The sequence below is a fragment of the Marmota marmota genome, unplaced genomic scaffold (assembly GCF_001458135.2).
Source record: "Marmota marmota marmota unplaced genomic scaffold, marMar, whole genome shotgun sequence".
NCBI classification, from domain to species: domain Eukaryota; kingdom Metazoa; phylum Chordata; class Mammalia; order Rodentia; family Sciuridae; genus Marmota; species Marmota marmota.
The window spans coordinates 9832807-9856788 of record NW_026000019.1 but is presented as its reverse complement, the minus strand read 5'-3'; the positions used below and the strand labels follow the sequence as shown (position 1 = coordinate 9856788).

At 40.7% G+C, this 23982-nt stretch overlaps 1 protein-coding gene across 1 annotated transcript in view; it reads left to right on the top strand.

Annotated features, from left to right (window-relative positions):
- CUNH1orf21 (chromosome unknown C1orf21 homolog) overlaps positions 1–23982 on the top strand; it is a 135380-nt gene that overhangs the window by 98380 nt on the left and 13018 nt on the right. Inside the window, exons 3-4 of the mRNA XM_015491705.2 lie at positions 3936–4012; positions 13986–14046. Of these exons, the coding sequence (XP_015347191.1) occupies positions 3936–4012; positions 13986–14046 (138 nt within the window). The remainder of the gene's footprint in view (positions 1–3935; positions 4013–13985; positions 14047–23982) is intronic.

Below are 23982 nucleotides of genomic sequence, written 5' to 3'. Positions count from 1 at the left end.
ACAGCTCTACATTTACCAGAGTTGTTTAATTGTACCATTATAAGGGGGAAATCCTATGGGAGATAAAATTTTACCCCAGTAAAGTTATTAAACTTTTTTAAAAGTAAGGTATACAGCATAATTAAATAATCAGGGTTTTTTTCCTATGCTAATAGAGACACACTATGGTCAAAGTGTGGTTTTCAAAAATTAATGGGAAATTCTACATGCTAATAAACATGAATGTTAGCATAGCATAGCAAATAAATATATGCAATTAAATTAATATGTATATTGACACATTTCAAAGCTGTAGAAAAAAAGAGGAGATGTGATTCATGTGACTATTCAGATGCATCTGGCATTGAAATGTGTTGTAAATTAATGAGAATTTTATATATAATAAATGCCAGTAATTCAAATTGAAAAAAAAATTATATATATAGTCTGCAGACCGTTGGGTTCCCTAAGGAGCTATTTGTCTTTTTCGTTGTGTGACATCTGTACTAGTGGTACAATAGCAGCAGTACATAAACTGCTGGTATCTAAATTGAGGCAGTGGCATGAAACCTTGTTAGTATTTGCTATGATTTGATTGCGCTTTGCCTCCCAAAGATTCATGAGCTGGAGGCCTGGCCCTTAGTGTGGCATGTTGAGAGATAGTAGAACCTTTAAGAGGTGGGGCTCAGTATGAGGGAAGAGGTCATTAGGGTCATTAGGTTGCTGGGGCACTGACCTCTGAAAAGACTAATGCTGGTCTCAGGAAGTTATGTAACTATCTTGAGAGTGGGTTGTTATGAAGCATGCACACTTGGCTCCTTCTGCACAGAGCTATTTCCCTTTCTGTTTCTCGATCATGTTGTCTTGCAGCCAATGGGTCCTCACCAGAGGCAGAACAGATGGGCTGCCTGATCTTGGACTTTCAGCCTCAAACTAAACTAAATAAACCTCTTTTTAAAATACAATACTCAGCTTCAGGTATTTTGTTATAGCAATAGAAAACAGACAAATATAGTAGTCATTGTATTCACCACTACCATGGACTCATAGCAGAAAAATATAGACTATTTTCATTTCAGAATGGCCTTGATGAAACAGTACAAATTATTTAGTTTTATTAGTTTAGTAAATCTGGAGAGCTTGGACACATCTTTTTGATAGTCTTTGTGATAAAATGGGAAATACACAGAATGCATTTCCTCAACATACCAAGTAAGATGGTTATTATGAGGAAAGAACTTGTACAGTTGATTGAGTTGCCAGCTAAACTAGCAGTCCTTTTTTTTATAGATGTCATTCCTACTTAAAAAAAAAAAAAAATCCTAAAAGATAAATCACTGATATTCAGACCTGGGGATTTGGCTAATCATTTTCTCAAAAATGAATGAAGAGAGCTTGTAAGTTTCAATTAAATAATTGACAATCTTTGTTGCCAGTGATAAAAGTCAAATAGTAAACCCAAAACTAGAATTTTGGAAAATTTTTATATCCACCATCATGAGCTTGACAGCGGCAGTCAAGAATTTTCTGATAAGATGGACAGTGGTATCAATAAATGAAAAAAAAATTCATATGGTGTAATGAAATGTGTCAAAATTTGAAGATTATAGGTAAAAAGGCTTTGATACTAAAAAGTTAGACAACCACTGGCTTGGTGGAGAACAGCTTGGACTCTGGGGCCAGAGGACTTAATTTCAAATCCCAATCCTTCTACTTAGCACTGGTTGCTCTCAGAGAAGTACTACACATCTCCAGGCCTTGGCTTGCTTATTTATAAACTGGGGACAACAATGGTACCTCTCTCAGAGGGGTATTGTAGGCATGGAAATGAGTTTATATATAAATATTTATGAACACTAAAGTAATACATGTAAATCATTTTGAATAGTACCCGACTTATAGTATGTGTTCAGTGTTACTGTTAGTTTTGGTGAATTAAAAATGAATACATTATGAATGCATAATAGAAATATTTTGTAATTGTGTGTGTATGTGTGTGTTTCAGCTGGGGCTTTGCCCCTCTGGTCCTGGGAGTACATACCTGTGAGTGATGCAGTGCTGAGGACAGGTGGTCCTCTCTCCTGACTGTCCATTGAGCCACTGTTGTCTGGGAAATTTTTTCTTTACTTAACAACTACACAATAGGTATTCAAGGAAGATTTGATGAGGCAATGCAATTATAGTCTTTGCTTTTAATAAACTGAATAAAAATAGACTACAATTGTATATCACTTAGATTCTTAGAGTTAAGAATACAAGTTTCCTTTCCTGTCACCGCAGTTTTGAAAATTTTGGTATCATCATTTAAGCTCACAGAGTTTGGGAGATGGGCTGTGGATGTAGCTCAGTGGTTGAGCACTTGTTTAGCATATGCCAGGCCCTGGATTTGGTCCTCAGTACCATGAAAAAATAAAGAGTTTGGAGATTGGGTGAATGGAGAAAAAGGATCAGGGTCTACCATCTCACACAGACCCATTTTCGGAATTGAACCTAAGAGGACAGACAGTTTAAGGGAGAAAATATACAACTTGGAAGGACATTTGTCCTCAGCCCTGCAGGGAGCTATTTTCATCTTTTTAAAGAGAAGTAAATTGTTTGTTGACAAAGTCGGTCAGTCTGCCATTATATGCTGAGCACCTTCCATGAAGAGCCAGGCATCCCGGCCCCCTGTGGTGGGTAGAGAGGGACAGGCCCTGCCCTTCTAGAGCTAGTGCAATGATAGTTTTCCAATTTCTTCCACCTGTTTTGTAAAAGACAAGATAGTTCATTACATCAGCAGCAGAGGAGGCAGTATATATTTCACACTTCATAAATGCTCCTGAAAACATCGTTAAGTTTAATGTAAGGTTGGGAAGATAGGAGACACGACAAGAGAATTATGGTAGTTTCTTTTCCTAGAAAAACATAAACAAAATTACCATATGTTTTAGAGAGCTGCAGATAAGCTCATGTTTGATGATAAATAACAACCACAGCATAAAAGTCATTGGAACTTCATTGGCATAACTACCTTCAGGTTGTCTTGGGAGAAATAGGAAGGTAAAAGAGTCCATTTGGGGACATCTGTTCTACTTGTCATCTCACGTCCCTCCACATGTGATGATGTGGAGCTGGACCACAGCAGTTTTTATTCCTCCCCATAGACGGGGTCTTAAATCATGGCCATATCTTGAGTTCCTTGAATATCTGTTGTCACCTGTTACCGAGGGTCAGAACAGTCTTTGCTTTTAGTTGGCGGGTTAAGCTTTGTAAGGAAATTTGAAGTACTTTGAACATTTCCCAACAGAAGAGCCATGTAGTCGAGGTAGTGTGCTTCCTGATACGTGGCACTTTACGATCTGAGAGCATCTCTCTGCCACGTGGCTGGTATACTGAGAATAAAGAAATCAGATAAGGGAAAAGCCAAAGAAATGCTTCTTGAATACTGTCTAGAATTGCATTTTATTAATTCAGCTGAGTTCAATCCCACTACTTGTTGTGGGGTGAAAAGAGTCGTTATTTTTAGTTGTGTTCTTGGCCTTGTCACAGCTGGGGACTTGTGCAAAGTTGATGTCCCTGTAACTACAGTTTGTCTTTCACAAATAAAACACACTGAAGTCCGTTCACCTGGCCAGTGACCCTGACTGCTGCTCCTCTTTTTGACGTGAGAACCTTCTGTTCTTTGACTCTCTGGCTATTAGAATTGAGGAGTTGAACACTAGCGGCACAGTGTTTTCTAAACAGTCATGGCTGTTATAAAGCTAATTCCTCCTTCTGGACAGTGTTTCCTGTTAAAATGTCTGGCAGGCTCCACCGTGTTGTGTGACATCTTTGCAAGGACTCTTGTCCTCGTGAAGGAACCAGCCGCGGTATAGAGTCCTGAACAGATCTAACTAACTTTCTGTGATGAAAATTCATGCTATGGTTTAATTGCGGATTCTGATCTTGTCTCGTATGTTTGTGTTTGTGTGTTTCAGGAAAAAAGTGCCAGCTCAAATGTAAGACTTAAAACTAACAAAGAGATTCCTGGATTAGTTCATCAACCCAGAGCAAAGTAAGTTCTAGTTCCGACTTTCCTTATATTGTTTTTAAAGCTGAAATTGTTTTCAGAGTGAGCTCCATTTTGCCTACCAGGTAATAAAGACTTATTATAAAGCTTTAGTAAAGCAGACAGTGTGGCCCCAAACAGAATAGAGAGTCCCCAAACACACAATTCTTGTGAAAGCTGACAGTTCCAGGCCAAGTTGAAGAGAAGAAAGAGAAATAGCTTCATGATCGTGGGACAGAGAAGAATTTTGAGTAAGACGCAAAAGGTGTCAATTTTAAGGAAAAATCAATGTACTACCCTGAAATTAAGAACTCCTACGTATCAAATCAAGAGAGACCACAAAATAGAGAAGACCATATAAATGACAATAACTGGGTTTCCAGAACATAGAAAAGAATTCTGCAAATGAATAAGGACAGAGACACTGTGGACCAACAGGCTTAAGACACTAACTGCCATTTGAAGGAAAAATGTGAATGGTTAATGTATATGAAAAAAAATGTTGCATCTTACCACCAGATTTGCAAGAATCAGACATACAGAAAGTTGACCAGGATGTGGAACAAGAGAAATTCTTAACCTCTGCTCATGGGAATATGAACTAGTGATTACTTTGGAAAACCATTTACATTGTCTAATAAAATTGAACCTTTACCCTTCACTCCCAGATGTATTGCCCCAAGAAACTCTTATAACATCCATGCCAGGAGACATATTTTGAAACATAGCATCATTGTTTACATGAGCTTTTGAGGATAAAACCAATGTCTATCAAAAACATAATGGGTAACAAAACTGTGACATATTTTTATGGTGGGTATATTCTACATTGGTGAGAATGAATGGCCCATCCCTACACATTGAGTCAGAGGAAACTCAAAAACAGAATGAAGCAATATATTGTATTTAAGTATAGATAAAACAATAAAGAATAGCAAGGGCATGAAAAGTCATTAAATTCAGAACAGTGGTTCCTTCTATTGCTTATGGGTAGTGATTATGTGGTTTTTCTTTAATAATTATTTTTAAATGACCAAATAACATATTTTCTATGTGTTTTGTATTTCACAATTAAAAAGTTTAAAAAGGGCTGGAAATATAGCTCAGTGGTAGGACAATTTCACAGAGAGAGTGAGGTTCAGTTCAAGCCTGGGGGGGGTGCGTGGGAAGCATTTAAAGAAGTAGTAAAAGAAGAAAGATCCTCAACTAAAAAAAGAAGAAGAAGAAGAAGAAGAAGAAGAAGAAGAAGAAGAAGAAGAAGAAGAAGTCATATCACATGAAACACTTCCGAGTTTCCTCTGACTCAATGTGTAGGGATGAGCTATCCATTCTCACCAATGTAGAGCATACCCACCATAAGAACATGCCACAGTTTTGTTACCCATTATGTTTTTGATGGACATGGTTTTATCCTCAAGAGCTCATGTAAACAATTATGCTATGAATGTTTCGCTACATTTCTTTGATGAATGGGGCACTTAAAAATATAATTATTGATTACCAACAAATGACAGTCCACAAATATTTTAATAAAATAGAGAATGCATTTTTTAAGTTAAAAATAACTAGTAGTTTTCTAAATTGTTCTAGAACTGACTACCTTGACAATGAAATGTACTTTCTGCAGCCAGGAAGCTGTCTCTACTGTGGTGTTTTTGTTAATCAGCTCTTCATCACTGTGACCAGAATACCCAATAAGAGCCGCTTAAAGGAGAAAAAGGTTATTTTGGTTCATGGTTTTAGAGGGTCAGTCCATGGCAGGCCAAATCCATTGCTCTGGGCCAAAGATGATGCGAGCATCATGGCAAGAGGGCATGGCAGAGGGGCACTGCTCCACTCATGACAGCCAGGAAGCAGAGAGGGGGAGGAGCCACAGGGAAGATATACCTTTCCAGGGCAAGCCACTGTGACCCACCTCCTCCAGCTGCACCCCTCCTGCTCACAATTACCACCCAGTTAGTCCATCCTAACTGGGATCAGGTTACAGACCTCATAATCTAATTGTTTCACCTCTGAAATTATTAATGCATTAATACAGGAGCTTTGAGGAGAAAAAACTATGCCAGTGTTCCACCTAAATATGAACCAATTACACAGGTACAGATGGCATAGTTGCCTCCTACCTCAAAACCAATTTGACTACTACATGTTCGAGTTAATAAGCAAAAGAAGTCATTGTATCTCTGGGCCTTCTAAAAATTTGAAGCAAAAATAACCTCAGTCATAACCCCTTTAACCTAGCTTAATATCTGTGCATGGCCGCAGCCAGGGCCACCTGGGGGGTAGAGGTTGGTGATTTAATTTTTACCTTTGGAGAAAACTGAACTCTTTAAAATCCACTTAAGTGGTTTACAATGTCAGTGTAATGATATCACCTTTTTTTTTCACCCTTAGGTAAATGTTGTTCTATAACCATGACCTCCCTATTGTGCCTCACTACTAATCACTTTTGTGCACTTTGTCTGCCTTTGGGGACAACAGATATCTGATAACAGCCAGGTCCCCTTTTCATCCATGCCCTCTGAAGATGGGAGAACACAGGCCAGCAGTAGAGTGCTTGATTAGTCTGAGTTTGATCCCCAGCCCTGAAAACAACGACAAAGTCATTCAAGGCCTCTGAAATACACTGTTTTGATAGATTGATTGATTGTGATGCTAGGGACTGAAGCCAGGGCTTCACACACAGTGGGCAAGTGCTGTACCACTGAGCTTCACCCACAACCCTGTGCCATTTCAAATGCTTGTCTCATGTCTGACTTACATGGAGCGATTGAATGGGGAGTATTTATTTCTCTGCCCCATTATTTACCTTTGACACACTGACATGGCACACTTTGTAGACTACAGTGTGCCGCAGCTTTCAGGGAAGTTTATTAAATTGGCTCATGTGTTTACATTAAAATTATGAAGAAAATCCTCTGTTTTCTACACAGCAGCATGCTCACTTGTGTATGTGTTTTAAACTGAATCAGAACATCGGGTACCTGAAATTCAGCTAAGAAATCTTTCTGGAAGGTCATGGGAAAAGTTTTACTTTTCATCCTCTGACATGTAAAGACTCAAGAAAAATCATCTTTTACGATGCAGATATATGAGATAAGATAAGGCCGCGGGTATAGGTCAGTGGTAGAGAGCATACACTTGCCCAGTGTGTGTGAAGCCCTGGCTTCAGTCCCCAGCATCACAATTAGAAAATCTTAATGTGTTTTTGAATGCAGGTTCCTAATATTTTACTAAGGAGTTTTGCATCTTTGTTCATCAGGGATATTGAGCTGTAGTTTTCTTTCCTCGGTGTGTCCATCTCTGCCTTTGGTTACAGGATAATACTAGGTTTTCCTAGGATAAGTTTGGGGGTGTTCCCCTCTTTCTATTTCATAGCGTAATTTGAGAAGGATTGCCATTAGTTCTTCTTTAAAGATCCGTAGAACTGAGCTGAGAATCTCTCTGGTCCTGGGCTTTTCTTTTCTGGAAGCGTTTATTTTTGCTTCAATCTTGTCACTTGCTACTGTTCTGTTTTGGTTCATGCATATCCTTTTGGTTTGAGTGTCATATGTGTCTAGAAATAAGGAATGGGAGAAAATCTTTGCCAACTACTCTTCTGACAAAGGATTAGTATCTAGATTACATAAAGAACCAAAAGAAATGCCAAAAATCAAATAATACAATCAACAAAAGGACAAACAGACATTTCTTCAAGGAAGAAATGCAAATGGCCAACACAGGCATGAAAAGTGTTCAACATCCTTAGCAATCAGAGGAATGCTAACCAAAACTACACTGAGATGTCATCTCACTCCAGTTAGAATGGCAATCATCAAGAATATAAATAATATAAATCCTGGCAAGAATGTGGGGAGACAAGAACACTTACATATTGTCGGTGGGACTGCAGAATAGTACAACCACTATGGAAATCAGTATGGAGATTCCTCAACATATTAGGAATGGAACCACTCTATGAGTCAGCTATTCCACTCCACTTTTGGTGATTATCCAAAAGAACTGAAGTCAGCATGCTGTAGTAAACCTGCATTTCATTGTTTACAGCAACGCAATTCACAATAGCAATGTTATGGAAACAGCCCAGATGCCTGTCAACAGATGAAATGATAAAGAAAATGTTGTGTGTATATACAAACTGTGGTATAGGTACCCGGCCATAAAGAAGTTATGTCATTGCTGGTAAAGGGATGGAAACAGAGAGCATCGTGCCAAGTAGGAAACAAGCCAGACTCAGAGAGCTGAGGGATGAATGTTTTCCCTCATATAGAGAAGTGAGAGAGAAATAAGGGATGAGAAAAAGAGGGATCTCACAAAAACGGAAGGGAGAATAGGAGAGGAGAGGAAGGGGGTAGAGATTGAGGAAGAGGTAAAGAACTGTGAAATGAAATTGACCAAATTATGTAATGTGCATATACATATATGTCACAATGCATCCCACTTTATGTGTAATTATAATGCACCAGTTAAAAATAAATAGGGCTGGAGTTGGGTAGAGCACTTGCCTGGCATGTGTGAGGAACTGGGTTCAATTCTCAGCACCACATATAAATAAATAAATAAATAAATAAATAAATAAATAAAATAAAGGTCCATCAACAACTAAAATATCTGCATACATATAAAATTTAAAATAAATAAATAAAACAGATAGAAGACCAGTCATGTAGACAAAGGAGACCAAGGAGAGGAAGGAGGGAGGGAAAGGGTGTTCCTGTAAATGACATGGGGCAATTTACATTAAGTGTACATGCGAATGTGTCACAGTGAATCCTACTATTAAGTATAATTTTAATGCATTAATAAACACACAATTTTAAAAATATCAATACAATTAAGTAAGATAGTGAGACTCCCCACACACACCATGAGCAGAAAGACAGTCGCATTCCACAAAGACAGGTAACCCTCATCCCTTCACTTGATGCCAACGTAGGGCACATTCTTAGTAGCTTGTTATCTTGGGCAGGTCTTTGAGTTTCCATTTTCTCAGGCAAAATTGGAAGTGAAAAATTCTGTGTCTAATAAGGCTAGGGATTAAATGAAAATAATGTATGCCCAGTGCTTGGTGAAAATGTCTTTCATAATTAGAAAATAAATAAATAAAGCCCTGTTAACAGGAGGCTGGATAAATGAACCGCACTACACTCACATAATGGAGTGTTAGTCAGCAGTTTAATCAAATGTTCTGCAGCTTTGCACAATGCCAGATAGACCCTAGAAATATATTATTAGAGGAAAGAGTAATTCCTAAAGTATTACACAAGGCCTGGTGCACTCTTTATAACGTTAAAACAACTAAAACGGATAATTGGCTCTTTAAAAGCTCACATAGGGATGCAGGGAAACCAAATCAAAGTCAAGTGACAGAGGGATGGCCACACTGGCATGGCAGAGCACACACAGTGGGGACTAACGTGGAGTTAGCCGTAGCTGGTTGTCAGGGTTCTAGCTGTTGCTTTTGTTTGGGCTTCGGGGGTGCTTATTATACTGTTGAGGTTTTTTGTTTTTGTTTTTGTTTTTGAAACAAAATAATTAACTCAGTCAATAAAAGTGAGCTGTGTAGGAGTCTGCACTGAAATGAAGATTAGGATGAATGCTCCCAGAAGTCCACTTGAAAGCTAATGATGATCATGGAGGTATAACAGGATTCAGGCCAAGACTTAGCAGGAACCCACTGGGTGACTCAGCTGCACTGTTGGAGATGAAGGGGAGGCGAAACTTTACCCCCTGTCCACCCCACCACGGGGGTTTCCAGCCTGAACTGAGTTGACAGATGAACAGGAGAGAAGCACACAGAGAAGCACAATAGCAATGTTATGAAAACATGTACATGTGCCCAGGAGCCCTCATGGGAAAAGGAAGATCCAAAGAAGGAGCCACACCAAAGTGCTTCTACACTAGGTTGGACAGAAAGAGGCCATTGTGGAAAAGAACCTGAAGTACGTGGGGAGACAAAGGAAAGTCAGAGTGATTCTAACAAGGTCTGTTGGTACGGAATCCTCTCGGCTCCGATTCCCCATCTCTAGTACTAAGAAGACTTCTTTCCTCCTGGCACAGGGAGAGCATCCAGCAATGGCAGTTTTATTTTCCTGCCTTCAGGAAGAAAGGGTGCCCTCCTGCAATCATGGTTTTTTAAGTATCTTGAACTCAAATAATCACTGTGCCAAAGTGGCATATTTGAGGGTGGTATATTCTTTCATCCTTCACAGGTGACGTATTATTAGAACCTAGCTTCCTCTTTATTGAGGGGGTGGGGGCTTAGGCTTTTATTATTTAGAGACTGTATTTTTTTTAAATTTGTTTGTTTATTGCAGTGCTGGGGATCAAAGCCAGGACATTGCACATGCCAGGCAAATGCTGTACCCTTGAGCTACATCCTCAGCCCTGGAAACTTTATTTTTTTAAATCATTACAAATGATAGTCATAGATCCTTTAGTCCCAAAGCCCATTTTGGCCACCCTTCCTTAATTTATTTTGCATGAAGACTTCATAGTGTTCTCTCCATAGTCCCATGAAGCTGAGAGGTCACAAAGAAGAGACTTCAAGGGTGCAGGGTTAGCTCACGGAGTTACACAGCACAACTGGGGACACAGGAGGTGCTCCAGAGAAACATTGCCTTCTGTAAGGTAGAGAGAGTTTCATCAGGTACCAAGGTATAAGCTTTTGTAAAAGATTTCTAGGGGTAATGAATCTCAGAGCCAGGTATAAACTGATGGTTACAGTAAACTTAAGTCATAAACAATTCAATAGCCCCTTTCTGTTTCTTGAGGACAGACAAGGAAGCCAGTAGGCCTCATCTCCTCTCCCTGCCCCAGTCACAACCATCAAATTGCACATTGGAAAGATTTTAAGAATCAAGTTGTTACCCAGGGACAGCTCCTCACAGTGCAGCTTTTATTCTCAAAAGTGAACACTAATATTAATGCTGCTATGTTGATCAGGTTTCCACATGGGAGGATAAGATCTGTGTTTATCCAGGTGAGAATCAATTGATTTGAAGCAGATTAATTCATCAGGATAAAAATTCTGTCTCTGCCCCTGTTGAAAAGATTTCTGTTCTTCTATCTGGAATGAACCCATGCAGAACAGGGAAGTAAGCCCCCTACTTTCAGATTTCACCACACAGGTAGCTGGGGCCCCGTGTGGGCATTTGCTCCTCTGGCAGTGTGTACCACACTCCCGGTGACAGCAGAGTTGAGAGCTTGTCTAGTACACGGGGGTCTGATAATAATAATTCTTATCCAGTTGGTAATGAAGTACTGATTTCAAGGTGACAGGAGTGACCAGTCTAGTGTGTAACTCTGCTCAGTGGGTCAGTGACTGGAGAAAAGGCCGATAGGCATGTTCTGATGCACTCAGATGAAGGAAAAGCAGCCAGCATTTCCATGACGCAAAATTGAAACCACTGAAGCTTTTGTATTTGCGTCACCATCCTGAGGTCTGTGGTCTTCACCTGTGGTCTCCGGCCCTGCTACAGACCCCTGAGCCTGCAATCAGTGATCACAGAGATGGCAGACATGTTTACAGAGTTAAGATGCCCTCACTTGTCCCCCTGAGGTGTGTGTGTATTAGTACTCACCAAATGTCGCGGTTTTCATGTTGTGACCATTAAATAAAGAAGCCAATGGAACTCAGTACCAGCCATGGGTGCTTAGCGGTAGACAGGACCTCAGAGACCAGCCTGCTGGCTTATAGATGAGGAACCTGGGACCCCGCATCTCACCCGAGCTAACCAACTGTGCTGCCTCTCTGAAGGGTCACGAATCACATGAATTGAAATAGAGAATACTTTGTCAATTAGTTAACAAATATTTATTGCCTTCCTATTACATGCAAGGTGATATAGCCTAGAACTTCAACCAGAAAATTTTGACTATGAACTCTAAATGACCTAAAAATGTCACTTTTTATGAGGTCTCTTGGGATTTCCAAGGGAAGCTATGTACACATATGCTTGTTGATCTATACTAAGATATCTATGTATATCTTTTTAAAAATATTTTTTTAGTTGTTGATGGACCTTTATTTTAATCATTTATTTACATGTGGTGCTGAGGACTGAACCCAGTGCCTCACACATGTGAGGCAAGCGCTCTACCACTGAGCCACAACCCAGCACCATGTGTATATCTTAATGCCCTGCCTGTCCGAGGCCTGCAGCCGTCCAGCAACCTCATCTGTCAAGTCTTTGGCTAAGAACAGGAAGGACACCAAAAAGGTGTCTGAGCAGCCAAAGTGCATGCAGAAGGATTCACCTGGTGTGCTCACAGGAAGCCCCGGCTCCTCCCACAGAGCCCTGTGCACTGACTTGAGACACAGCTGAGCAAGTTGGCCAGACGGAGACCAAGCACGGATGGAAGCAGCAGTCGGGGAAGCTGAGCAAGACTTACACCTCTCAGACGTGAAGGGATGAGGGGAAAATCTCAAAGGCCAGCAAAGAACTAAAACTCTGGAGTTTTGCTTAGAGGCAGCCAGCTCCACCCATGCAGGTGGCCCTGGCCAGATATTGTGGTGATTTAAGATCACAGGAATGGCCCTGAGTCAGTAAGTGAAAGTTGAGCAGTGTCATGGTGGATCCTCTATTAAGACTATACAGTTTAGAAAGGTTTGCATCCAAAGCAGCTCCAACTAAAAAATGCTTTAGTACTTAAGAAAGTAAAATATAAGGGACCTGGGAAGTGGCCTTTCCATCCGAGGTTACAGAGAGAAGACTGGTCACTGCGTTATCATCCCAGACTCTGCTCTGCCTTTCAGACCTGTGTAAGATAGGTTCCATTCCCCAAACAGGACATGGACTTTATTTGAATGAGCATACAGAGGACGGCAAAATGAATGACCAAGTGCTTTGTGAACCGCAAAATGATTCATGGTGTCAGATATCTGCAATAATTTCCTTTTATATCAGAGCTGGTGCTCATGGACGTTAAATCTTGGTTTGACACGTAGGGCAGAACCTCCTCTGAGCCCCACTGTTACAGGAGGCCTGAAGAGTTCTGGGTCACTTTTCCCTCTCCCTGTGGTCCCTAAACTGTGAGGCATCGTGGTAAGGGGACATCAGATGGCTTCTGCCCATACCTGGCTTGAAGAGAAGAAGCCGTTCTAGAGCCCACCTCCACTCCCACCCCAAACAGTACAACCAGTAGGCACCAACAGTACCTGCAAGGAACTCTGCACATCTCTTACCCAGCATCCTCAGCCTCCTTGGAACACTCACAGCTATTTGCTCAGTAGAAACAGCCATCCTTAAAACCGTGTTGCCACTGTGGCCCGTCGTGCCCACACGCTTCCCATCCGTGATTGTTCTCTGCTCACCTTGCCTTTGTGGGTTTTGTCCCCACCAACGCGTCCACATCTCACTAAGCAGCTATTCCATAGCATAGGACAGAGAAGGCAAGGGCTGCTCAGACATGCCTCCTGACGAGCTCCCCGGTCCCCGTGCGATCAGTTCCAGACATTCATGGTGCATTCACTGTCACCAGTGCAGAAAGTGATAGGGGGCAACGTGGGGCCATCACTGTGTCCTCTGTTTGTCTCCATCCCTCACCTGTACCGTCAGCCAGATATCAGGCTGATGCTGATAACCTCTGTAAAATACGCATTTCAATATAACTGGGATGGATTTCCTTTATATGTTACACACAGGGTTGAGATATGCCGTGTTCTGCTTGCCCTTGCTGTATTTCTTTTTAAATCACAAAGACAGGTACCTCCCAGAAACATTACTCTAAATAACATCTGTACACTGAAAGGAAATTATATTCCTTAAATGGTAGGTATTGATAGACTACTACAAAACATATTTGCAGGATTACTTGTAATGACATTTATCCGTAATATAACTTCAGAGTATTTTAGTGAAAAGGTCTACAATAAATCAATGTCTGCCTCAAGTTTAGAGATTTGCCATTTTTCATTTGAGGGGGTTAGGTTTAAGGAAACATTGAAGTATGTGCTTAACTACTGTCTGTTTTTTAGCATGCACATCTCTGAAAGCCAACAAGAATTCTTCAGAATGCTGGATGAAAAAATTGAAAAGGTAAGAAGTAAAATAAATTGATTATATGTTTTAAGGGAAGTAACTAATCATTTTATAAATTAGGAATAAAATATTCTTCTGTCTGTGTTGTAAGGCTTTTTGTAAGGGGATGTGTACAGAGTTAAAATAAAGAGTGTGGGTGAAAATTTGAGAGGTGATGGCATGCTGTCACTCATTAAAGTTGCAATGCTCTGAGTTCTTTAAAAAGTAACCAACCTCGGTTAATTCCTATCTCAGAATAATGGCTTGTTTATGTCCAGCACCCACCTGTACAGTGGTGCTATAGGTAAACAGACAGATATTAACTACATTTCACAGACTAGGAAATGGAAGCTCAGGATGCTCTAGTAAAAAACCCAGATTTGCAACACTATTGCAGTAATTACCCCTTACCCGAGGGTTCCCTTTCCACAGTTTCAGTTACCCACAGTCAAACAAGCTCCAAAAATATTATATGGAAAATTCCAGGAATAATGCATAAGTCTGAGATAATTTTGATTACAATGTGTTGCTATAATTGTTCTTTTTTTATTATTTACTGTTAATCTCTTACTGGGTCCAGTTTGTAAATTAAACTATATTATAGGTATGTCTGTACAGTCATGCAGCGTGTAATGATGATTTGGTCAGTGATGGTATTTAAAGGGTGGTCACATGAGGTTGTCACCTAGTGATTTCTGTCACCTAGTGATTTTTTTTAGCTGTCCTAATGTAATAGCACAACACTTATGTGTTTGTGGTGATGCTGCTGTAAATAGACGTACTGTGCTGCCAGTCACATAAAAGTGTGGGATATCCAATATGGTATGTAATCCTTAATAATGATCATAAGGGACGGTGCGACTGGTGTATGCACTGCCAACACTATATTCCTTATAGTTATTTTAGAGTGCACTCCTTCTAGTTAGCAAAAGGCTCGCTGTAAAACAAGCCTTGTTAAAAATGCCATGTTACCCCAGAAGCAGCCCCATGCCTCTCCTGCTTACTAAACCTCTTGATTGCATCCAGAAGCCACATCAAGTGGTTGACCTATACCATCAAGGTTTGTGTAGGTGCACTCTACAATCTTTGCATAATGACAAAATTACCTAATGATGCATTTCCGGAATGTGTCTTTATCATTAAGTGACATGTGATTGGTAGAGAAAAACAGAATATTTAGGGTTTGGTAACCTCCTCTGCTTCTGGAATCCACTGTGGTCTTGGAACATATTCTCCATATATGAGAGATGATCAGGTTGAAATTCCAGCCCAGCTCTGTTCGACTCTGTGTTGCTTCTCAAGCAGTGTTTGGATTTACATTGACAGTGAGATGCAGAGTTGATCTGTGTGGATATGGAATACATAATTTTGATGTCAGATTGCCATATGCTAATCAACTGAATGAAACATGGAATATGGTAATATTGAAGGGCTTATTTGTAGAATTTAAATTCAACACTGCAGAGGAGTAAATTTTAAATGTTAAAGTTATAGATTTGAGTATTACAATCTGCAAATTTCATTCCAAAGAAGAGTAAAATCTAAATTTTAGTATCTCTCACTATGGTTAAGGCACCACAGGCTGATTTTACAATTTTTCAGTTTTAATTTTAATTTTTCTTGCTTTTCATGGCCCTTTTACCTGAGTATTTCTTGTGAGTTCCTAAGTTATGATATATATCACTTAACGGAAGATAATGAAGGAGGTCTTAAATTCATCAATGTCTCAGCAATAGACCCCATTTTGAGGTGGACCCCTGGAAGAATAACCAGTTGTTTAATCTTCTGCCCCTCTAAAACACACAGCAGATACCTCTAATGTGAAAAATAGTGACGGATAATGAATTGAAATGGTAGTTTAAGTAAAGTGTTCCCCAGTTATGCATAAATATTTAAGATGACTTTTCAGATAGAAAACTTCATCTAGACGCAGTTACCAAGTTTTATGTATTGGTTCAAAAACTGTTTATTTGGCTTGTTGATAACATTTGTTTTAGTGAAGAGAAACATAAAAAGAAATATTTTGCTCCCACTGTAACAATGAAGATCTTTTCTTTTTCTGCTTATTTGGGTTTTTTCCCCCACTAGCTTCTTGGTAATAAAAAAAATCTGCTAGTAGTTAGTGGTAGGCTGGAAAAATTAAAACCTAAGTTTTAAGTTATCTTTTTAAACAACATTGACAAACTTATACAAGGCATTTAAGATGACCTAATCTCTTTCCAGCTTATTTCCATAATTGAAATTCTACCACCTTTTACTCAAAACTGTAGTTCACTTCTTCCATCTGAAATTTGATTTCTCTTTTTCCCTTTGCATCCAGGATGTAGACTATGTTGTGTTTAGTGGAACCAAAACAAAGTTTGTAATTTGATCGTTTACTGGATCATTCCCTGGACAAAGGAGCATTTGTAGATTCAACATAAACAATGTTTCCACTATTGAGTGTGTGTGTGTGTGTGTGTGTGTGTGTTTTCTGGTGGTGGTGGTGGTGGTGGTGGTGATAGTGCTGTTGCTTGCTGCTCCAGGGATAGAACTCAGGGCTTGTGCAAGGAGTGTGCTAGACAGGGGCTCTACCTGTGAGCTACACCCCCAGCGTCAATACATTTATAGTTAGAGAAAAGCTGTTGCTTCAGCTGACATGCACCCAGTTGATTTCTACAAGAATTTTCTCTCCTGAGCCATGCTTTTCTGTTTCTCTTCTCTTACCTAAAATTCATCCTTCTGAATATTTTGAATAGGCTATCCTATGTTATAATTTAAATATGAAGCATCTTCAAAAATCAGAATATTGCTTCTTAATATATGTGTTTGGTGTAGTGTCATCTTTGGTGTTTGTTTATATTGCCAAAATTGAAGCTTAGATTCTTCCAGATTTTTTCCTGGGCTTTTTCCATGGTTAAATATTTCTTTGGTCAAGGCTAGCATGAGGACAATCATGAATGTAGCTCAGATATATTCTTTGAGTTTTATAGGGTTGATTTTTAAAAAAAAAAAAAAAAGATTAAACTTGCCTAGAATTTTGAGCTGAGACACTGAGTCATGTGAGAGGCCTTGAGTTTTAAGATTTCATCTTCTCCCAGAAATCCTCAGGAATTCCATTTTTCTTCCTTAAATTGCTCAGAAACTAAATCCAAGTGAACTTTTGGAGACATTGTCCTGCCCTTCCTGGACTCACCCATTGCATTTCCTGGATATTTGTGGGGCTTGGTTCCTGTTTGCCTTCCAAATCCCACCTCTGGATACCAAAGGAAAATTTCTACTCCATGTCCCTCAAAATAGATGTAAAACACCATTAGTATACAGAAACTGAGGCTGTTGGATGGTTTAATATTCATGGTAAAACTTATTTTGGACTGATTTTGAATTACTCTAGAGTTTGTCACATGCAGAACTGCAGTTTACTTTTGCACTAAAGTTGGACAAATGGTTTTCTAAGAAGTTAATAGCGACCTTTCCTCAAATGCAATTAAAAAAAAAAAAGATTCAGCATGTACTGAACAGCAAACATTATGCTATTTTTCTAGGGAAAAAATAAGAAATATGGGTTACAAAATAAAGGGGAAACAGTCCCTTTCCTTCACCAGTTCCATTTTTAAAGGGAGTTTCTTTAGAATGTGATTATTTTCCTGGCAGAGGAGTCTGTCATCCGTCACCACCACCTTCCCCACCCTGGTCCCACTGTCGTTGCTGAGATTGTCCTGTGCTCAACACAAGCATCCACCTCCTAAGTCAGGTACTGAAACTTCAGGCCATTAACGAGGCAGTTGGGACAGTTTCTGGGACACTTGGTGCCTTCCACTGTGCTGAAACAGAGGAGACCATGCCACTGAGCTGCATCCGAAGGTGACCAAGGGAGAGAGACGTGGCCAGAGCAAAGGAAGTTCAAAGAAGCATTATGATCTGCTTGACTTACTTTTGCCTTTCCTTTTTGGAGAATTAAAAAATGAGCCCCCTCATTTCTTTTTATCTTATCATGTTTCACTCTGATATCTATTATTCTATTAGTAGTTGTGCTCAATTAGTTGGGCTCCTAATTTTATCTGAAGTACTGACATTTGCCTCAGTTTGCAGCTTTAAGAAAATGAGTTTGCTGTAGAACAAGGTGGTGATTTTTTTTTTAACTCCAGCCTTTCACTGTATCTAGAGGAGAAAACCAGAATCTAGGTTTAAAAATTGGATCATAGGGGAGTTTCTCAATATAATACTAAGTATAGGTAACTTCAGATTTTAAAGTATGCTTTCCCCTGGTACACTTCAATTTACTGGTAAGAAGCTGAAAAGGTCAGTAATTTTTTTTTAAGTATCTGCAATAGTAGCACCTTCTACAGGCAAAACAAGAATTTATAGTTTGCTTTATGAGGATGTACAAACCCATCCAATAACTAGAGTCTTTTGCTCTTGCAAAGAATACCCTGAATAGTAAGTGAGGAATGTCTCAGGACAAGGCTTTTGGCATCTTGCTAGTTTTTCTGAAGCAAGGCTTCTTAAACTTATTGGGCCTTGGGCATCTTTTTTAAATCTTCTAAGAATTACAAAGACTCTCCCTATAAAAATGCATATCGTATCTCAAACACTATAATTTCAGGTTTTATAATTCCATGGAACCTGGCCCAGGAAAGAACTGGTAGCTTTCTTTATGGCACATTTCATTGATGTGATTCCCTTTCATCCAGGGCCCAGCTGTACCCAGGAGCTCAGGTAGTAACCTTATCCATATATATCTTTGGCTTTAAAGAGAATTAGGAAACCTAGTGCAAATGACTCAACACAAACCCACTCTCCTTCCTTTGTTTCTTTCCTTTCTTCTTCTCCTTAAAAACAGTTCACAGTGTGCCCAAGACTGAGCCGTCGGCATGCCTAATGTATCTCGAATCTTCCTGTACCATGTTGAGGCTCTGGCTTTGTTGACTGGAATTATTCAACTTGATGCTCTGAGGAAATGTCTGAGAAAGAGCAGAATTCTAAGTCAGCTGACTTTAAAAGATGTTTATCTGTACAGTCTTAAATCTATTGAACAGTCATTTACATTTAGAAAACATTTGAGTTCCAGAAGTGACCTGATTCCCTTGGCCCCAGAATAATATAGCTGATGAGAAAGGTCATGGTCAATCTGCATTTATAAACTTATTTCAAGGGCTCCTTCTCTTAATATCACATCAGGTCTGTCTGACCCTCATTCTGAGTCAGCAGGTCAGAGGTCAGAGGGTGCTTGCTTTTCATCTGGTGAAGAGAGGGACTTGCACGCAGTTAAGAACCAGGATGTGGAGCTCTGTGTGAGGATGACTCCTGTGGAGGCTGTTTAACCTCAGAGTTGCTGTAGAACAAAAAGTAATGTTTGGCCCATGCAAACTGATAGAATGGGTTTTACTTTCTGGAGGTGTGTTTAAAAATCTCCTCCATCACTCCTCCCACAAGTAATGAGAAAACCTGAGACTGTTGTATATAACTCTAAAGGATGACCCACACCTGTCCCCTGAGCACAGAGGAAGCCGTGCGTGTTCATGTGTGTTCGGGAGGTGGGTTTGGCTGCCGTGTCACCCCATGGAGTAATTTCTTGCAGCATGTTGAGCACATTGTGACCGCGCTTTTGCTAACAAAACCCTTCTTTGTGTCTCCTCTTCTTCATCCCCTTGTTTGTCTTCTCTCTCTCCCACGTGTTCCTCTCCCCATTTGTCGGCCAAATTGAAGCCTTAATTACAAAGAGCAAGGGTGTGACTCAGTCCCGTTTTGTTTTTATTCCTACCACGTAGCTTTATGCAGATGGCTCCTTGCTCATCAAGATGGCGACCCTATGTAGGAACCACTGGTAAAAGTGTGAGAGTAAGCTCACTCCTGGTGTTCTCGGCTGCTGGTAGGATTGGGTGGTGCAGCCAAGAGAGGGAACCAGGCTCCAAGCCTTGGCCTCCGCTCACTTTCTTGTTTTCTGGAGAGTTTGATTTTCAGAGAAATCTTGAAGTTCTGTCAGCCTGGTTCTTTAGGGAGCATCAAGAGGAGAAGAGTTAAGCTTCTGAAGCAGAAGAGCCCTGAATGCAAATAAAAACCATGCCATTCTGTGCTTGAGTCCTGAATTCAGCAGCAGTAGGCAGCAATCAGTGATTGGTTTCATTTTGCCAGTGGGCAAAGGAAGGTAGCTCAGGGTACCACTAGAAGCCACCAAGCTGCAGGATGCTGGGTGCCTTGTTCCCTTGGTCTGTTCCCATTCAGCTTCTCTTTTCTCTTACTCTTCTTTAGCTATCCATTTCCCTCCTTCCCTATGAGCTTGCAACCACGAGCCTGGCTTCAACCCTGCAGATAACACTCTGGGATAGAGAGTGTTGATATTAGTAACTACTGCTACATTATTTAAGAATATCTAAAATAATTGGATGCATTGAACATATCCCTAAAGATAAGAATTAGGTCTGGCTTTGACTGTTTCCCGAGAGCCTAGCACAGAGCGTAAGAAACTTGCCAAATGATTGAATGGTGCAGATAAGACCTCTGGGAGTCAGACAGAGGCAAATGCATGCAAAGGGTGGAGATACGATTGGAGGAACCTGCAGTAAGGGTTCAGTGTGATAGGAGGTGCACAGCTGCAGTTGTAACAGCTTGGAGCAGCATAGCAGTATACAGCAGGTGTATTGCCAGGAAATAAGATAGGGGTCCAGGGGAGGAGGCATCATGGTGCAAGAGAAAGAGCCTGTGCTTTAGACCCGAGCCAAATCCAAGGACTGGCTCCTGTCCCCTAGCTGTGAGACTGGAGCTCACAGGTCACTTGCAGAGTTTTTGCTGTGTTGTAGATATTCTGTAACTGGTAGCATTTATTTTGGTTGAAGTGTCCTATGTCCATATCATCCATATCATTCATACAGGAGGGAATGAGGGGTAGGTGGGTCTAAGACTGACTGAAAATGCAGTAAGACAGAAGTTCTCCTTGCAGATGGAGTGTTGGAACAGGACACTTCCCAGCACAGGGGTCGGCCTCCCTGCTCTGTGGTAGAAACATGCTCAGGAGTTCAAGCCTTGTGAACTTTTATAGATCCATTAAATCACCTTTGCTGGCTTTTGAGCTGTGATTACAGAATGAGTCAGGGAGTCAGTGGCTTGGGCACGGCTAAATTCCCTATCTATATTTTTTTTCTGTTTGAAGGCTTCATTCTTTTTTAATTCCTGTGGGTGTTGTTTTCTTTTTTCTTACTTTTATGAGCCTTAAAAAAAAACTATTCATTAATATCAGCCTCAAAATGCGTATAGTAATAACAGCAACAAAATGTTAGGAAAGGCAGCTCTCAACAAAATCATCTAAATGAGGAGAGGGGCTTGTGATTCCTTTAATCAGCTTGTCTTATATGTGCTCTCTGGACTCAGAAATGAGCCAGGGCCAGGGGAGGTGCCAAATGGGCAGTCAGAAAAGTCTTGCCTATAGGGCGCTTCAACTATGGCAGCTTACCTTTGGAGTTGGAAAGATCTTTAAAGGGTATCATCCAACTTACTCCCAACTTTTTCTTCTTCCTCTGTGGCAAAGAATGAGACATGTCCTTATTTATCAGCCAGAACAGTGTTAGGAGGCTTAGTGTGCTCTGCATATATCTTGAAAATTTTTATTCTGAAGTCTCTTGTTATTTTATTCCTCTCTTTGAAATTCCACTGGGTGGAGGCACAAAACCTGCTCTGTTCCCAGAGAAAGCTGTCTTAGAGCTGACACTTCTGGATTGCCCTCACTGGAATGCCATTTTCTCGAACCCACAAAAGGAGTACTGAAATATTTTATGCTCCTATTTTCAAAGTTGATTATTGGTGGTTTGGAGCTATGTAATCATCCCCTGCCCCCCTCTGGGCTAGTAACAAGTTGAAAATAGACACAAGGAGCCAAGTGGGCCTCCAGAGTCAGTATCTGCCTTATTAAAGAGCAGAGTGATCCCAGATGCAGGTCCAGAACTAGTTTGAAATATATCTGCAACACTGAGAGCATCAGGAGGATTTGTTGTCCGAATATATAAAGAAGAGCCATTAACATAAACTAATAAAAACCATCTATCAGACTTCTTGGTATATATCCTTGGATTCTCTTACACAGTAAAGTGTACTGCAGAATTCTTTGTTCAGTGGAAGGAAAGAAGGAAGGAGAGGAGGAAGGAAAAAAGGAGGGAGGGAGGGAGGGAGGAAGGAGAGAAGCGAGGAAGAAATGAACCATGTATGTGTATGTCCATAACTGTAATAATCAAATCATATTATTAAATAATTAGAGGAATATGCAAAATAAAATTGTATGGAACCATATGAATTAAAACACAAATGACGTAGTACATTGTTTATAGACAGACATCCAACAAATATTTATTAAACGCAAGTCATCTATCAGGTATTGATAGTCCCGATAGTCCCGCAACACACACACATACACACACACACACACACACACACTTGCATGCACACATAATGTAATATGTTACATGATCTTTTTATAAATGGCAATTATTTATCGATATTAAACATTTAAGCATTCATACATGTAAAAGCACAGTGTGTTTGATCTAGTATCAATCTGACATGAATATTAAAATATCTGAAATAGCTGGAGGCTGGAGGTGGAGCTCAGTGGTAGAATGCATGCTTAGCATGCCTGACACTCCGGATTCAACTCCCAGCACCAAAAAGTAAAATAAAATAAATTGGGAAAACCATTATTAAGCCTTGACTCTTGTTGGACCTGGGGAATGGGAATGGGACTAGGATAGTAATTCCATCTCTTAGGTGGGCCAGGGAGAGACTAAAGCAAATGATAGAAAGTAATGCTAGTTCATACAGCTGAGTGGAGATGTAGCATTTGACCCATTCTTTATTCCTTTCTGTAACTTTTAAATCTCTAAAAGTCAGAGGAAAATGTTAATGACAAAATGTCAAGTGGAAGAAAAGCGGATCATACCGTGGCCACTGGTCTTGCTCACAGTCCCACTGTGCCCAGCATGGGCAACCGAGTGGAAGAAAACCATCAGGAAGTGTCAACCCGTGGGCAAGGAGCCTTGCTCCGAGTCACCTGAAATGCTCCTATTTGAGATTTCATTTGAAATCACAAGTGTTTCCAAGGGCTGTCATAGTCATAGCCACAGACACAATCAAATTGCCCATCCTGTGTGAATTGCTGTTCTTATTGACCAGTTGGGCACATGGGTGACAACTCTGCATTCAGTCAGTGCTTGGTAACCCATGAAGCCGAATAGTCTCCACGTATTCAATCAGTTCCATGGGTTCCGCCTCTCTGGTGTCCTCTGAGCCTCCCCTAGCTCTGTCTTCTCAAAGTGCTCACTCTCAGGAACCATGTAGGGCTAATCAGGCCAGGGGACTCCGCAGGATGCATAATGAAGTCCCATGGACCCTGCTTGTCTCCCTCTTCTGGGGTACCTGCAGCTTGGCCACTTTAGCCATGCCCTGAAAGAGAAAGAAAGCCAAAAGGAAGTGTTCTCCCCATCCCTGGGCCCAGGGTACCATGCCTCTCTGCCCCCATCTGACTCGTCCACTATTCTCCACCTACTCCCAACCTCATTACTGCAGCACACACTTCCTAGTCTGAAAGCAGAGAAAGGAAGGGAAGGCAAGCCCTGGGATCCAGGGTGTCAGTGCTCCTGGTGGGGAGGAAGGAAAGGAGCGAACTTGAGAAGCCTGTCACTCATCTCTGCCTCTTTGGGCAGCTCAGCCCAGGAAGCGATAAAAGAAGAGGTTCCCTCCACTGTGACTGACTGGATCAGTCACAACCAGAGAAGCTCAGGGGCTGGGAGGAAAGGGTCCAAGGGAGCCTGCTGGGGTCTCTAATCCTGCAGGAATGCTGATGCTCCTAGGAGTCCTTCCAGCAGTTTCCAGTTACCTGTAGGAAAAGAAGATGCGAGATTAGTCTCCCCAAACCTCCATCCATGTTCAGTACAAATTCTAGGGCAAAAGCAATTAATTCAGGACAAAGAGTTTGTCTGGGAGGCACTT